Source organism: Pelodiscus sinensis, chromosome 1 (genome assembly GCF_052426305.1).
Source record: "Pelodiscus sinensis isolate ZL-2025 chromosome 1, ASM5242630v1, whole genome shotgun sequence".
NCBI lineage: Eukaryota > Metazoa > Chordata > Testudines > Trionychidae > Pelodiscus > Pelodiscus sinensis.
The window spans coordinates 31426943-31443985 of NC_143052.1; the positions used below are offsets into that span (position 1 = coordinate 31426943).

General features: G+C 43.9%; 1 protein-coding gene across 5 annotated transcripts in view; it reads left to right on the forward strand.

The window, feature by feature from the left end:
• GRAMD4 (GRAM domain containing 4) overlaps positions 1-17043 on the forward strand; it is a 125512-nt gene that overhangs the window by 39740 nt on the left and 68729 nt on the right. For 3 of the 5 annotated variants that reach the window (XM_075927714.2, XM_075927721.2, XM_075927727.2), the window contains exon 2: positions 2156-2366. In XM_075927714.2, the coding sequence (XP_075783829.1) occupies positions 2156-2366 (211 nt within the window). The remainder of the gene's footprint in view (positions 1-2155; positions 2367-17043) is intronic. The other 2 variants (XM_075927735.2, XM_075927740.2) reach the window with 1 other exon arrangement.

Consider the following 17043-nt stretch of genomic DNA (forward strand, 5'->3'; position numbering starts at 1 on the left):
AGCTGGCATAAAAACTGAAATAGCAAAAGAGTTAAATCTCAGATATTAATTTTTCCATCTTCATTTTGAAGTATAAGACATTATTTTAATGTTGTGGATAGTAATTAATTTACATTTTTATTTCTGATGGAAGACTGAATTCACAACTTGTTAATATGTTAATATGGTTTTCAAACTATTCCATTTATTACAAACTCTTAACTGTATATCTTGCTCCGTTCCATTTCTAGTGCCATGCTTCATTAAATAAAATGTTTTTTAAAAATAATAGGTTGAGTAATTCCTTTCAAACCCCTTGGAGAAGTAAAAGAGAAGTGTCTCAGCAAGGCTGCATGGGTCAGATAGCAGTGATGGTTTAAGAGATGGATCTGATAACTGCTTGCATAGATGAATATAGGTCACTGCTTCTGTTCAGTATTTTTAATTTTGATGAGGTCTTTGTTTTCATTTGGCCATTTAGTAGATTTCTTCAGTAAATCTATCTAGTCCTTGAGTAATACTTTGGTAGCTTTGGGGTCAGTACATTTACATTTTCTTGCTGTGATTTGTGTGTCTCTTGAAAAATGTGACCTCAGCTATTCAGTGGAGTTGTATATCTTTTTGATTAGATGTAGCAACAAGTCTCTGTGCATGTGATTTTTACCCTCAGAACATGCTTTTAATGTCCAAAAAAATCCTAACAAACAAAACCTTTTGTGAGTCTCTTGAGTTAGCAGGTTCCTACCTGGTGAGGAATGGTCACCATCAATTATCAGCCGGTACAACATTTATCCCGGGTTGCTTGGGACTTATAGGGTAGGGGGGCTGGCAGTGTGTAGGTTGCAGGAGTCAGGGTGGGAGCTTAGGGATTTAGGACGCTCAGCGTAGGGGACTGGGGTATATATGTGAGTTCAGGAGTCAGTGTTGTGGGTGAGGATGAGCTCGGCAAAGTGTGGCATTGCAGGAGTCAGGGAAAGAGGTTGAGAGGAGGTAGAGCTTGGGAGTGGGGGTGATAGCTGGCTTCTTCCCGGAGCAGGGGCGAGGGTGCATTCCATTCACTGGTGGATCCCCAGGGCTGACCCTGGGTAGGTGGGTGCTGCGTGTTAGCTGGCAGCTGCTCCCTGGGTGGTGAAGGTCCATCCAGGTCCAGGGGGACCGGAAGCAGCGGGATGCCTACAGCCTGCCGACGGATCTCCAAGAGTTGAGAGGGCCATGTTGCAGCCAGCAGCTGGGAAACCATCCCCCAAAAGGGATCAAATCCCCAAATAAATCCGTCTTTGTGTAAAGGTTTTACACAAGGAAAGCTCATGAGATATTTGCCCTCTTTATCAATGAAAGAGAAAGATGCATATTGGTCTGTGTCTCTAGCCCTTTGTATCTTTTCACAGTTTCCAGGCCAGATGAAGACAAAAGGGCTCTTAAATAGATGTTTCCTCTTTGTTCTAGATCACCCCCTTACATGGAAAAATACCATGGTCAAAATGGAATCCCAGTACCAACTGGTATGATCTCATGTCTTACTAGTCCAATCACCTTTGGACCTGCAGGACAAACAAGGCTATTTAAAAGTCATTAAGTTGATCGCCAACTTGTTAAGGTTTGAGGGGTGTATACTAGTAATGGCTCTCCTTAGAACACTTAAAATAAGCATTCCCATACTTTCTATTTCTAACTTTACACAGAAGAATGATACGTGCACCAAAATAAGATATATAGATCCAGCAGATTGTAACATTAAAATTGATCGGTTACGCGAGGCATTTAGTTGAAAGCATCTCCAACTTATTAATATAAATATGCATAAATCAATTTTCACAAAGCATGGGGTGGAACCTTCACAGTTGCAAACTTGATGGTGCTAGCTCTTGCCGTTTAGGAGGAGTTCTTGAACAAAAGTACTCCCAGACGGATGGACAGATAGACACATTTGCAAAATATATTGTATGAAAGATAAGATTAAAAGCAGGCTCTGCTCATTGTCATACTTGAAAAATAACTGCTTCTTTAAAAGCTAAGCATGATTACAGTTTTCCTTCTATTATAAATAACTTTTGAATCAGAAAGCACTTGAAAAATTATTAAAAGCATTATTTGTAATTAGAATGTTTATATTCAGGTATATTGCAAGTGTGTTAAAAATAATCTTCAGCATATCACTTTCTTTTGTTTCTTGCAGGGACTCCAACCGTCATGTTAAGGTAAAACAGAAAAGTGCAGTGCTGAACATGCTAAAGAGGTTAGACAAAATAAGGTTCAGAGGTCACAAAAGAGATGAGTTCCTTGATTTAGCAGAGTCTCCAAATGCTTCAGACACTGAATGTGGAGATGAAATCCCGGTGAAAATACCTCGAACGTCACTCAGAGAGAATGATGAACTAAGAGACCCTGTAAGTATTCAGTCTGGCTACATGTATAAAGCTGTTATCAGATTTAAAAAATAATGCAGCATAGTCGTTAACGCTATTCTCCTGGTTCTATTTATTTGGAATAATATTTCAGGATTAAGAAAGCAAATAAAAGGGCACACAGTTGTGAACATGCTCAGATTTTTGTAACTGCACTTCAGTTCTTCCTTTTTGTTTGTGGATTTTAAGCCTATTTATTCTAATGCTCCACTGCTGTCCATATTATAAAAGTATAAAGTTCTATAAAGTAAGAACTTTTTTCATGCTGTTCCCTCTTGCTTCTTTTGGCTTTTGTGGGTTGACAAGCCTATGGATGCAGTTAGCATGGGAAAGGAGGCCAGTGATAGTTAGCAACACTAGTTGGGTAGCAGAGTATTAACCAGGACTCCCTCAGTTAACTAACATACTGTGGAGAATGTGAAAACTTTTTGTAATTCCGTGAATATTATATTTCCGTGAATATTATATTTCCGTGAATATTATATTTCCCTTAATTTACCTGCTTAATGATATTCTGACTGCTAAATCACAGGAGGGTGTTACAGGGAATCAAATGGAACATTTACAAACAAAGATACCTCTGGATCAGGGGTCTTCAAACATCACTGCATCCTGACCCCCAACAAAAATTGCTACATGATCCTAAAAGGTGGACTGAAGCTCGAGTGTGTCCAAGCCCTACTGCTGTGGGGTAGAAGCCTGAACACTACCAATCTGAGGGGGATGGAAAAAACTTGAAGTCCTTGGGCTTTGGATTCAGCCCAGGGCGGTGGGGCTAGGACTTCAGTCCTGGGTCCAGCAAGTCTAAACCAGCCTTGATACCTCCATTAAAATGGGATTACGACTCGATATAGAGTACCAACCTATGTTCCCTCTTATTTTTTTCTTCCATATGTGGGTATTTTTATAGAAGAACATAGAACAGATATACAGGGTCAGATGAGAAAGGTCCAGCTAGCCCAGTATCCTGTCTTCCGACACTGGTCAGTGCCATATGCCTCAGAGAGGAGTGAACAGAACAGGGAAAGATCAAATGATCCCTCTCCTGTCATCCATTTCCAGCCTCTTACAAACAGAGGCTGTGGACAGCATTCCTATCCATACTGGCTAATAGCCATTGATAGACCTAACCTCTGAATTTATCTCGTTCCTTTTTGAACACTATTAAAGTCCTGGTCTTCATAACATGCTCTGGTAAGGAGTTCCAGAGGTTGGCTCTGTGTGTGTGTGTGGGGGGGGAGCCTTCCTTTTGTTTGTTTTAAACATGCTACCTATTAATTTCATTTGGTGATCCCCTAGTTTTTACATTTTGGGAACAAGTAAATAACTTTTCCTTACTCACTTTTTCCATACCAGTCATGATTTTATAGACCTTTATCATATTCCCTCCCCACCCCCACATCTCCTCTTTTCTAAAATGAAAAGTCCCAGTCTTTTTAATCTGTCTTCATATGGGACCTGTTCCAACCCCCTAATCATTTTTTGTTGCCCTTCTCTGAACCTTTTCTACTGCCAGTATGCCTTTTTTGAGATGTGACCACATCTGTACACAGTCTTCATTATGTGGCCACACCATAGTTTTATATAGAGGCTATAAGATATTCTGTCTTATTTTCTATCCCTTTTTTAATGAGTCCTAACAATGTTTGCTACCGCTGCACATTGAGTGGATGTTTTCAGAGAACTATCTACAATGACTCCAAGATAGAAAAATAGATATATCATTCATTCATTCATTCATAGCTAAATAAGTCCCCATCATATACTATGTATAGTTGGGATTATTTTTTTCCAATGTGCATTACTTTGTTTATCAACATTACATTTCAATTGCCATTTTGTTACCCAGTCATTTAGTTTGGTGGGATCTCTTTGAAGCTTTTCATAGCCTGTTTTGGTCTTAACTATCTTGAGCTGTTTGGTATCTGTAAATTTTGCCACCTCACTGTTTACCCCTTTCTCCAGATCATTTGTAAATAGGTTGAATAGGATTGGTTCCAGAATGGATCTTTGGGGGACACCACCAGTTACCTCTTTCCATTCTGAAAACCTACCATTTATACCCTTAGTTTCCTGTCTTTTAACCAGTTATCAGTCCATGAGAGGACCTTCTCTCTTATCCCATGACAATTTACTTTACTTAAGAGCCTTTGGTGAGGGACCTTGTCAAAGGCTTTCTGAAAATCAAAGGCTTTCTGAAAATCTAAGAACACTATATACACTGAATCCCCCTTGTCCACATGTTTGTTGGCCCCCTTAAAGAATTCTAGTAGATTAATAAGGCACATTTCCCTTTACGAAAACCATGTTGACTTTCCCCAACAAATTATTCATATATGTGTCTGACAATTTTATTCTTTACTATAGTTTCAACTAATTTGCCTAGTATTGATATTAGATTTACCGGTCTGTAATTTACAGGATCATCTCTAGAGCCCTTTTTAAATATCGGCGTCACATTAGCTATCTTCCAGTCACTAGGTACAGAAGCTGATTTGAAGGATAGCTTACAAATCACAGTTAATAATATCACAGTTTCCCATTTGAGTTCTTTCAGAACACTTGGGAGAATGCCATCTGGTCCTGGTAACTTGTTACTGTTAAGTTTATCAGGTTGTTCCAAAAGCACCTGTAGTGACACCTCAATCTGGGATAGTTCCTCAGATTTGTCCCCAGAAACAATGGTTTTGGTTTGGGAATCTCCCTAACATCCTCATCTGTGAAGACTGAAGCAAAGTATTCATTTAGTTTCTCCACAATGACCTTATCGTCCCGTGTTCCCACTGGTTGTTTAGCAGGTTCCTGCTTCTGATGTACTTAAACATTTTACTATTACATTTTGAGGTTTTGGCTAGCTGTTCTTCAAACTTTTTTGGCTTTTCTTACTATATTTTTACACTTCATTTGACAGAGTTTATGCTCCTTTCTTTTTTCCCTCATTAGGATTTAACTTCTGCTTTTTAAACAATGCCTTCATCTCTCTCTGCTTCTTTTACTTGATTTTTAAGCCATGGTGGCACTTTTTTTGAGATATCTTACTGTGTTTTTTAAATTTGTGGTAGACATTTAAGTTGGGCCTCTATTATAGTGTCTTTGAAACGTTTCCATGCTACTTGCAGAGATTTTACTTTTGTCACTGTGCCTTTTAGTTTCTGTTTAACTTCCTCGTTGTGTAGTTCTCCTTTCTCAAATTAAATGCCACAGTGTTTGGCTGCTGAGGTGTTTTTCCCAACGCAGGGGTATTACATTTTATTACATCATGGTCACTATTTCAAAGTGGTCCACTTATATTTACCTATTTCTCTTCTGTTATATTATTGTTATTAGCGCAAGGAATTACTATCCATAGAGATTCTAAGGAACATTTTGGTTTATTTAAAATGAAGTATACATTTGAATCCACATGATCTTTCACTCTAATGCCACTTCTCTACCAGCATGACCAATTCTGTCCTTCCAATATATTTTGTACCCTGGTATGAATGTATCCCATTGATTGTCCTCATTCCACCAAGCTTCTGTATTCCCTATTATATCAGTATCCTCCTTTAATACAAGGCAGTCTAGTTCACTCATCTTATTAATTAGACTTCTAGTATTTGTGTACAAGCACTTTAAAAAATTGTTGCTATTTATCTGTCTGCCATTTTCTCATGTTATACTCTTTTTCATTTGATTATTTCTCGTCTGATCTTACCTGTGCTTTATCATCTTCCATTCTCTCCTCCTTACTAGAACATAGAAAATCTCTATTAATAGACCCTCCCTTACGAGATGTCTGTCTGATCCATGTGCTCTTCCGCATCCATTAGCTTCCCCCCAGCCCTTAGTTTAAAAACTGCTCTAAGACTTTTTTTATTGTTAAGTGCCAGCACTCTGGTTAAATTTTCCATCCATGCGAGGAATAATTTTTATATCTATCAAGGCGTGTGCGAATTTGCACTGCCAGTAGAAACAAAAAAACCTTGCTGTGGGTCTTCTGCTGGGCAGCATTTAAATCTCTTCTGAGTGGTCGGACAGGTTACAGGGAACACTTATTCCAACCCAGAGAACAATAGGGGGAGCAATTAATTGGGTGATGGGTAGCAGGATCTAGGCAGATGTCTAGCAGATTTATTTTTATCAGGCCCTAGCCTTACATCAAATAAATAAATCCTTAACGAACGTTGTCTATTGAGACGGGATGAGTAGGCAGCCGTGTTGGATGTAAGACTGGCGAATGCTTACAGAAAGCTGCAGGGGCTGTTTGTTTCTCCCATCCCAGGAGTAGGGGCCTGTAGGCTGAGAGGAATTCAGCCAAAAGTTGCATGAGGTTTAGGTAAGTTGTGCAAGTTTAAGCTGCTTTGTTGTGTTAATTCATTTCTCCAACTATTGTATGCCTGTTGAGTAACACACACTTTTTTAAAAAAATTTTTATTAAAGGCTGCACTGTGTTGCTGCATTCGCTTTCTGTTTACAAAGCTTGGGGTCATTCTCAAAGGCTCCTACAGGAAGCCAAGCCAAATTGCCTCAGCTATTGGAGCCATAGTGAAAAACAGGAGGGGGGGGGGGGACTGAAGCCTTGGGGCTAACCTATGTGTAGCAGAGTTTCTGGACTTGTCCTTGACTGAAGGAGAGGCCCACACAGAGTCTCTCACTGAGCCATGTGATCAATGATGCATCAGTTTGAAATTGCTCTGTGCCTTTAATCTGAGAAACTCAAAAAGCTTTAGCCAGCAGCACCCAAATCTCAGTGCCCTGTTCCCATTCAGAATAAGAAGTACTGAGCACTTATGAAAAATCTATTAAAAATTGCAGAGGTCATGTGAAAGGGAGGGATCACTTTTTTTTCATTCTCTACTGAAATGCAGTAGCCTTTGGCGTGGAACACAAGGTATGTTTAACACTGTGCAGTAACTGAGGAAGGGAAGTGAAAGACTCTTGTCAGGACTCTCCAAAGCTTACGTGGCTCCATGCCGCCTCCTGCTTGTAGTTGCACCCTCCCTCCTCCCATTGACTGTGATTCCAGCCAATGGGAGTAGCAGGTAAAGCCTCTAGGTGTGTAGCTTGCTGTGTTGCCATTCCCCCAGCCGGAGATAGAAAGAGGGGGTGCGGCAGCATGTGGAGCTACATCCTTCCTTAGCAAGCCGGATCTGGCTCTCTTACTCCCTTGCAGCAGGAAGCCGCACTGGTGCTCCAGCCTCATAGGGGGCAGGGCACAGGGCTGGTGCACCAACAGAGATTTCCTGCTGCAAGGAGAGCCCTGAGTCAGCCGTCCACCCACAAGATGGGTGTGGTCTGCAGACCACACTTTGAGAACTACTGTTCCAGCCTGTGAAGCACTTGGATATATGCTTATGTTCAAGCAGCTCCATGTTCTCAAAAATGGTGCTTTGCTGCATTTTGTCTATTTAAGGGATTGTGTTTTTTACAGACTGACTATATAATGCAAATAAGCTATTCTGATTTTCCTTCTATGGTTTAGCAAAGTTTATATTTAAAAATGAAAGTCTTTTTGTTTCTGGCCCTGCTTATGACTAGCTAGCAGACTTACTCAGCATTGCCCGGGTTCTTCAGGGCTGGGCCTTGGAGATGGGGGTGGGGTGCAGAAGGCTGTGGGCCATAGGCCTGTTATTCCCCCTCCCCCCCAACCCACTCTTGCAGCTTGTCCGGGTCCTGCTCTTTCCTCCATCCGCCCCTCAACCCGCAGTCACTCCCTGCTCCCCCAGTCCACCTGGAGCCTGCTCTTTTTCCCACCTGCCCAGATTTGGGGCAAGGACGACTACTCACTGGTGTGCTGGTAGGCAAGATGGTCGAGTCCCAACCCTGCTATTTATTCCCTTGGTGGTACAGCTGCCCCCACTGGACACTGCATACAGCTCTCCCCTGCAGGTTTGCTGCCCCAAGTGGTCACTCTCATTTCATGTCCCTTGGAACAGCAGCCCTTCCCTTTGTGTGTTATGGAAAACAGCCCTTTTCCCAGAGCTTCCAGTTCTTCTGGCACAACCAAGTGCTGACCTTGCTTTAAGGTAGAAGAGGAAGCTCCATACTAAATTTGTTGGCCCTAGGTCTTACCATTTAGGAGTTCCTGGACAGACTTGCAGAGAGACACATAGACACATTCTAAAATATAGACATAGATATAGAACTCTGAACTAGGGATGTTAGTGACTAGTCAACTTGTCTACTATTGATAAGCAAATGCTTATTGGATAGTCAAGAGGCGACTCGACTAGTTGCTTCCCCTCCCCCTGCTCCTTCCCCTGCGCCCAATGGCTCTTACTACATTTAAAATGCAAAGCTACAGCCTGGGTGGCTCCAGAGCCTGCACAAGCCAGGACTGCTCATTCTTGGAGGGAATTGGCTCCTGGAGCTACGCCTGCTGCGGCCTGGTACAGTGGTGCTTATCTACTAATTAGCCAGATAATCACATTTTAACATCCTTACCTTAAACTGCATCTAAAGTGGCAGAAATATTTGAGTAAGATAAGGTCTGTAGTGCTTTTCATGTCTAATCAGATTTTTTTCAGGAAGAAAGAAAGAAAGCCTGATGCTTTCAGATACTAGATTTTAAAATGGGGATAAAATACTTCTCTACCTTATGAAGGTGTGGAGGATAAGTACATGTATGATTTGAGATTGATACTACAGGGACTGTGAATTGGAGGGATTAGATACCATACATGAGTACAATATAACCTCAGAGTTAACACCTTGGGAAATGTAATAGTTATTCCTTCACAAATTTCCAAGTGAACATTTACTTAATATGCTTTGAAACTTATTATGCAAAAGAATAAAATGCTGCTTTTAACCATCGTAATTTACATGAAACAAGCACACAAACAGGTTCATTACCTTGTCAGATCTTTTTCAACTTTATTTGTTTTAGCGTATGTTTAACACAGTATTGTACTGTATTTGCTTTTTGTGTGTGTGTCTGTCCCAAAGTAGATGTGTGGTTGATACTTTGATGTTTCATTGTATCTAATGTCTGTGAACCTCAGGTATTATATTATTAGTACTTGTATGCAAAAATTATCGTATTTGGAATCTGCATTAATGTGTTTAACTTAGCACCCAAAAGTCAAGCAAACCAGAATTGCTGGTTTCAGGACCTACCTCTCCCTTTCTTTCATGGTATTCTCTCCCCCAGGAGCTACTGACATTGTTTTACATACTAAGATATGTATGTTCTCCTCCCTCGTGGTACTTTCAAGAACAGAGGTAGCGTGGAAAGATGTAGTCTTACGTTGCTTCATTCTCATGAATCAATCCCTGGGGTGTTTTGCAAGACTATGAAAAATAAACATGAACACTACCTCTTACACATATTTGTTTACAAATTACACAGCACAGTCCTAAAGTTATATCTACACTGGAAATGCTACAGAGGCAAGGGGTTCTTCTATTACCATAGTAAATCCACCTTTCTGACAGGTGATGGCTAGGTTGACAGAAGAAACATTCCGTTAATATAGTGCTGTGGTCCCCAACACGGTGCCCGCGGGCACCATGGCGCCCGCGGGGGCATTTGTCTGTGCCCGCCAAGTGCTCAGGGCTGGCCTGGCCCCGGACATGTGGCGCATGCGCAGTGCCGGAGCCGGCTCCGGGCGCGTGGCGCACGGTGAGCGCCGGCCCCAGGGGTGCCGCAGATTGACCCCCCCCATGGCGCATGGGGGAGGGGGAAAGAACGCCGGCCCCGGGCGCGAGGCGCTTGGGGAAGGGGGGGGGGGAGAGCGCCAGCGCCAGCCCTGGGCGCGCGGCGCTTGGGAGAGAGCGCCAGCGCCGGCCCCGGGCGCGCGGCACTTGGGGAAGAGGGGGGAGAGAGCACCAGCGCCGGCCCTGGGAATGCGGCTATGGGGGGGGGCCCCGCTTGGGAGGGCCCCGCCCCGCCCCCTGGGTGCCCGGCAGGCGAACGGCCACGTCCTCTGGCGCCCGGCAACCCCAAATGGTTGGGGACCACTGATATAGTGCTATCTATGCCAGAGATTAGGACAGCTTAACTATTTCTGTCTGTGATTCCTCCCCCTCCTCCGCCCCTCAGCAATTTAGCTGGATCAACCTAACTTGTAGTGTAGACCAGCCCTTAATTTTTATTCCGTTTTTCTGTATATTTTTTTCCTGATTTTGCTGCTTCACCTGTGTATGGTTAATTATGGTATTAAATACCAAGGCAGAGTGCAGAACTATTTCCATCATACATATTGTTTCAGCCAAGCAGAACCGAGAAAAATGGAGTACAAATATAGATTCTTGTTAACTTTCAGTTTGGTGTTTATAGATGACGACAAATTGATGGCCTTGTAGACTATACTATCTTGTTCATAAAACAATTAAATAGGTGCAAGCATGGGAGTGCAAGTTGCTTCTGTATTGTGTCATGACCTGTATGGAATAGAGCAAAATGGCAGTTCAGTGTCTGTTCCATTCTTGCCTTGTGAACTTGCCAAAAGGAAAGCCAATTTATGTCAAGCTATGTGGACATCTGCCCATTAGGAACTGGATTAAGGCCACCAATCATCTTATGCGATCCACTAAATCATCACAGATGGTAACTTTTTCAGTTACTACTAACCAATGTTGGGTTTGAACCAGTGACCTAGTGCCCAGTGCTATAAACAACAGAGCACATAGTTCTCCCCACTATGAGTACTTGTTTGAATAAGGACTACTCACTGGAATCAGTGTTGAAAGGATTAGACCCAGACCTGAAAAGCTGAATGCCGACTAAATTCATTGAGCTAGCAGTTGCACAGCAACTCATAAAATGTCATTTCTTTTGGGCTAAAACTTGACTCAAGCTGCCTGTAGAGAATACTACATTTTCTTACATAATTTAATTTTAATATATTCATTTTATGTTCAGCTATAGAATACAAAAAAGTAAATGTGAAATATTTAGCCTTTTTTTAACTGGAATTAGGACTTCAATATTTTAGATTGGTTTTCCTAAGGTAAAAAAGCTAGAATATAGTGTTTAAGGCCAAAAGGGACCATTAGGTTATCTATTCTGACTGCCTGTACATCCCAGGCTATTGAGTGTCACCCATTTATGGAGCCCAATAATTTCAGTCTGAATGAAGCATGTTATCTTGATTTGAAAACCTCAAGAACCAGTCCACCACTTCCTTGATAATTTGTTCTATTGTTTAGTCATCCTCACTTAATCTTTGGCCTTGATTTATAATTTCATTCTCTCTTTCATTGCTGGAGTTATAGAGCTCTTTAGTAGCCATTGTTTTCTCCATGGCTATGTCTACACTGGCGGGTTCTTGCGCAAGTACGACTGTTCTTGCGCAAGTACGACTGTTCTTGCGCAAGTACGACTGTTCTTGCGCAAGTACGACTGTTCTTGCGCAAGTACGACTGTTCTTGCGCAAGAACCTGCAGTGTGTCCACACTGCCCATCCTCTCTTGCGCAAGAACATTTACCGTACGTGGTAAGAGAGGGCTTCTTGCGCAAGAGCTACGCTCTTTTCTTACAAGTGTAAGCTCTCTTGCATAACAGCTCTTGCGCAAGAGGGAAGTGTGGACACGCGGCAGGTGTTTCTTGTGCAAGAAAGCCCTATGGCTAAAATGGCCATCTGAGCTTTCTTGCGCAAGAGAGCGTCCACACAGTCATGGGCGCTCTTGCGCAAAAGCACATCTCGGACATGGCAGTGTAGACGTGTTCTTGCGCAAGACTTCTTGCACAAATAGCCTTGCTCAATATGTTCTTGCACCAGAACCCGCTAGTGTAGATATAGCCTAGGTGGTCCAGTATACTAACCACACAGTCCATGCTGTGTCTGTTGGAGGCATAGACAGATGCTAGCCATGCCTGCAGAAGTGTGAGGCTGAGGTGGTCATGCCAAACCACATATATGCAGGCTGCCATATGGCTCAACAATTGCAGGCACATGGGATGGTGAGAAGTTGGGCTTGCATGAAAAAGATCAGGCCTGCCGTAGGTTGGAACTGAGTCACAGGGAGGAAGGCTCTCTCCTGAATAGAGCTGAGGACTGTTCCAATGAATTCTATACCTTGTAGTGGAATTAAGGTCAACCTTTTATCATTAGTCAACAGTCCCAGGTCATGAGAAGTGGAGCAAACCAGATCAAGATGCCTGATCCCACACCTGATCCAAGGAGTACCCCTTTATTAAAAGCCAGTTTTGTCCTACCCTCTCTGGGATGAGAGAACAACATTTCTCCAACTTTTTAATGGGAGCCTTTCAAGTATTTGAAGATTGCTATCATGTTCCTCCTTAATCTCTTCTTTTCCAAAATAAATATACCCAGTTCCTTCAGTCTTCACTCATATGGCTTGCATTACCAGCCCTTTGATCATCTTTGCAATTTGCCTCTGGATCCTTTCCAGATTTTCTATAACCTTTCTATACGTTGGTGACTAAAACTAGATACAGTAATCCAGCTGATGCCTAACCAAAGCCAAGGAGAGTGGTACTATCACCTCCCAAGACTTAACTGCAATGCTTGTTTAATGCAATGCAAAATTATATTTGCTTATTTTTGCAACAGCATAGCATTGCTGAATCATGTTGAAGTTGTGATTCACCACAACTTTCAAATCCTTCTTGAGAACGCTGCTATCAAACCAGTCATCCTGAGAATGCTGCTATCAAGCCAGTCATCCCTCATTCTGTATTTGTGCATTTGGTTTGTATTCGTTTTGTTGTGTACTGCCCACTTCTCTAATTTATCAAAAGCCCTGTAAAAGAAAGCCTTTTCCGACCGATCCTGTAAACCTCATTGCACGAGGCATAAGGGATCGTTTTTCATGGTGGTAAAATCCTGCATCAGTGTTGGAAGGGAATCTGTCCCTGTTGGTGACTCTTGACTCCAGTTCTCCTGGCGTGGGGAGCATGTTGCTTGTGTCAGAATTGCTCCCTATACATCAGTGAGGGAGCTTGAGTGGTTCACCTGGCCTGCAAACCCTTCCTACCTCACATAAGGAGAAGGCTCTCAGGGACAATACAACAACTATGTCCTATACCAGCAAGTAGGATCAAGCCCGATCATCTGCCCTTTGACTGAAAGGCCTCAGGTTCTGGAATTCTGTGTACAACACAGCATCTATCTCATAGGCGCACATCTTCCTGGGGAACTTTTTGTCTCACGGTGAGTGATTCCTCCACCTGGAAATGGTAATCTTCCTTTTCTTGCAGTGGGCAACTCCCCACATGGACCTGTTTGGGTCCAAGTAGAACAGGAAATGCCACATATTTTTGCTTGATTTGCGGGATTAGCAGAGGTTCCCTGTTGGATGCTTTTCTGCTCTTGAGCTGGGGGGTTTGTTGTACAGGAGTGCTGTTAATTCAGAATTCTCATGAAAATCAAGTAGGACAGCATGAAGATAATCTTTGTAGTACCACCCTATGAGCTGGGCTCGACAAATAATACAATCTACTCACCTGTGGCCGGGGTTCGGGCGATCTGCGTATGCGCAGAACGATCTGTGCACACACAGATCGCTGGACAGCGTGGCTGGCAAGCGGGGCTCACCGCAGTTCGGCAAGCTCTGCCTATGGGTATGTCTAGTCTACATCCCTCTGTTGCCAGAGGGATGTAAATTAGACATACTGAAATTGCTAACGAAGCGAGGATTTAAATATCCCACGCTTCATTAGAATAAAGATGGCCACCGCCTTTTGCTGACGTGGCACTTTGCCAGAAACAAGCAGCAGTCTAGATGGGGATTGGTCGACAAGGAAAGCCTTTTCTGACCGATCCCTTATGCCTCGTGCAACAAGGTTTATAGGATTGGTCGGAAAAGGCTTTCCTTGTCGACCGATTCCCATCTAGACTGCTGCTTGTTGCCAGCAAAGTGCCGCGTTGGCAAAAAGCGGTGGCCATTTTTATTCTAATGAAGCATGGGATACTTAAATCCCCGCTTCATTAGCAATTTTGGTATGTCTAATTTACATCCCTCTGGAGACAGAAGGATGTAGTCTAGACATACCCTATCAGTGGTTTGGTATGTTGCTGGACCTGTCGTTGACTGCTTTGTTACGGATGCTGCTCAGGTTTACCACAGTTTTTTGCATCCAAACCTGGCAGGGCTGTATCTGATGGCTTGGCTGCTGAATGGTTAAATGTGGAAGAACAGGAGCGTTGAGCTACTGTCCAGCAGCTCCTGTTGGGCAACAGAAAGCCCTCTACCAGGGTGATCTACCTGGCTAAATGGAAGCGGTTTACTTGATGAACAGCAGATAAAGATATTCAGCCTGAGTAGGCCTTCCTGCAGTTGATTCTGGACTACATTCTTCATCTCCTGCTTCAAGGCCTGTCCCTTTCATCTATCAAGGTCCACTTGGTCACTGTTTTGACCTTCTGTATGACACTTGAGGATAGGTCTATTTTTGCCCAGGACATGACTGCCAGGTTCCTCAAGGGTTTCAAGCACCTCTACCCACAAGTCAGGGACCCCATTCCACTTGATGTCATGACTCACCCTCCCATCTATTCTGCAGGTTGATGCAATTGTTCATTGCGATGCCCCACAGAATGAAAGTCATCCAGGGTACGTGTAAACTACATGGCTCCATCAACGGAGCCATGTAGATTAGTGTACTCGGAAAAGGGAAATGAAGCAACAATTTAAATAATCGCTGCTTTATTTACATCAAAATGGCTGCCGCGCTGTGCTGGTCAGCTGTTTGGTGGCACAGCGTGGTAGTCTGGACGCTCTGCGGTCGACAAGGGAAGCCCTTCTCAATTGCCCCAGTAAACCTCTTTCCATGAGGCATAACGGGGCGGTTGACAAGGGCTTCCCTTGTCGACCGCGGAGCGTTCAGACTACCGCGCTGTGCAGCCAAACAGCTGATCGGCACAGTGCGGCAGCCATTTTGATGTAAACGAAGTGGCGATTATTTAAATTGCCGCTTCATTTCCCTATGTCTAGAAACCTAATCTATATGGCTCCGTCGATGGAGCCATGTAGTCTAGACATACTCCCAGAGTCTGCTCAAATATTTTTTTTCTTGGGCTGCTGCCTTCATTAATTGCTGCTGCGATCAGGCAAAAGGTGCTCCCTTCAGCCACCTGTAACCAGCCTTTTCCACAGCTTTCCTAGCCCAGGTGACTATCCAGGACACCTGTAGAGCAGCCACTTAGTCATCCATCCACATGCTTATATCCTGTTATGCACTTACCAAGCAGGCCTGGAATGATTCTGACTTCAGAATAGCAGTACTGCAAGCCGGTGGTCTGAACTCTGCACTCACCTCCAAGGATACTTTTTGAGAGTCACCTAGAATGAAATCAACATAAGCAAGCACTTGAAGAAAAAGAGCTCTTTTAACTGTTGTTCTTTGAGACGTATTGTTCATATCCGTTCCATTAATCGCCCTCCTACGTCTGTGTTGGAGTTGTCGACAAGCAGGACCTGAGAGGGTGTATTGTCGGCAACGCCTTATATACCAATGCATAAATGGGGGCGCTACAGCTAACCCTACAGTTACTGCTAAGGTAAAAATCTCTGACTGTATACAAGGGCATGCACACACATACACTGCTCATGTCCATTCCATTGTATCTCGAAGAACAACACTTGCAAAAAGGTTGATAACCATTTTTTTTTCTGCCACCCTCCCTCTGCTTCCTTTTTAAAGTGAGCAGTTTTTCTCTGCATGGCTACACTGGCAAACTTTTCTAGCTCCTTTGTATCCTGAATTACTAGTAGTTTTGCTTCCCTCTTATTGATAATTCCCAGGCATTCAGGAATGTATTGTGCATTTGATATTAATTTAATTTTGAGATGTATTTATTTAAAAAAAATAATAATTCCATGGTGGCTTTTAGAACCACGTGGAATTGACTTTGATGGCTCTTCAAAAGCAGTGTCCTTAAAGATATCCTGATATGGTTCTGCTGGCCAGTGTATACAGGCAATCCCCGGGTTACGTACAAGATAGGGACTGTAGGTTTGTTCTTAAGTTGAATCTGTATGTAAGTCGGAACCGGCGTCAGCCACTGCTGAAACTGATCAGTTTCAACCACGGCTGAATCTGGACGCCAGTTCTGACTTACATACAGATTCAACTTAAGAAACCCCGGCGTCCCCAAGTCAGCTGCTGCTGAAACTGATCAGCGGCTGATTCCAGGAAGCCTGGGGCAGAGCAACTCTGCCCCAGGCTTCCTGTAGTCAGCCGCTGGTCAGTTTCAGCAGCGGCTGACTTGGGGACGTCTGGGGCAGAGCAGCTGGGGTGCTGCTGGGTTGCTCCAGTAGCGCGGCTCCTCGGCGCTACTGGAGCAACCCAGCAGCACCCCAGCTGCTCTGCCCCAGACGTCCTGATTCAGCCGCTGCTAAAATTGACCAGCAGCGGCTGAATCAGGATGCTTGGGGCAGAGCAACTGGTCAGACCAGGGAGACGGGGAGCAAAGCCATGGAGCACGCCCGCAGCGGGACAGCCCAAGCGTGCCTGGGCTGTCCCTCTGCGGGCGTGCTCCGTGGCTTTGCTCCCCGTCTCCCGACCAGCAGACCAGGGAGACGGGGAGGAAAGCCGTGGAGCATACCCGCAGCGGGACAGCCCAAGTGCGCCTGAGCTGTCCCCCTGCGGGCGTGCTCCAAGGCTTTGCTCCCCGTCTCCCTGCAGACAAGGGGAGCAGCTTTTCTCGCCCCGGAGAACGGGGGCGGCGGACCGCGGCACATCTGGGCATCCCGCCGCTCCCGTCCT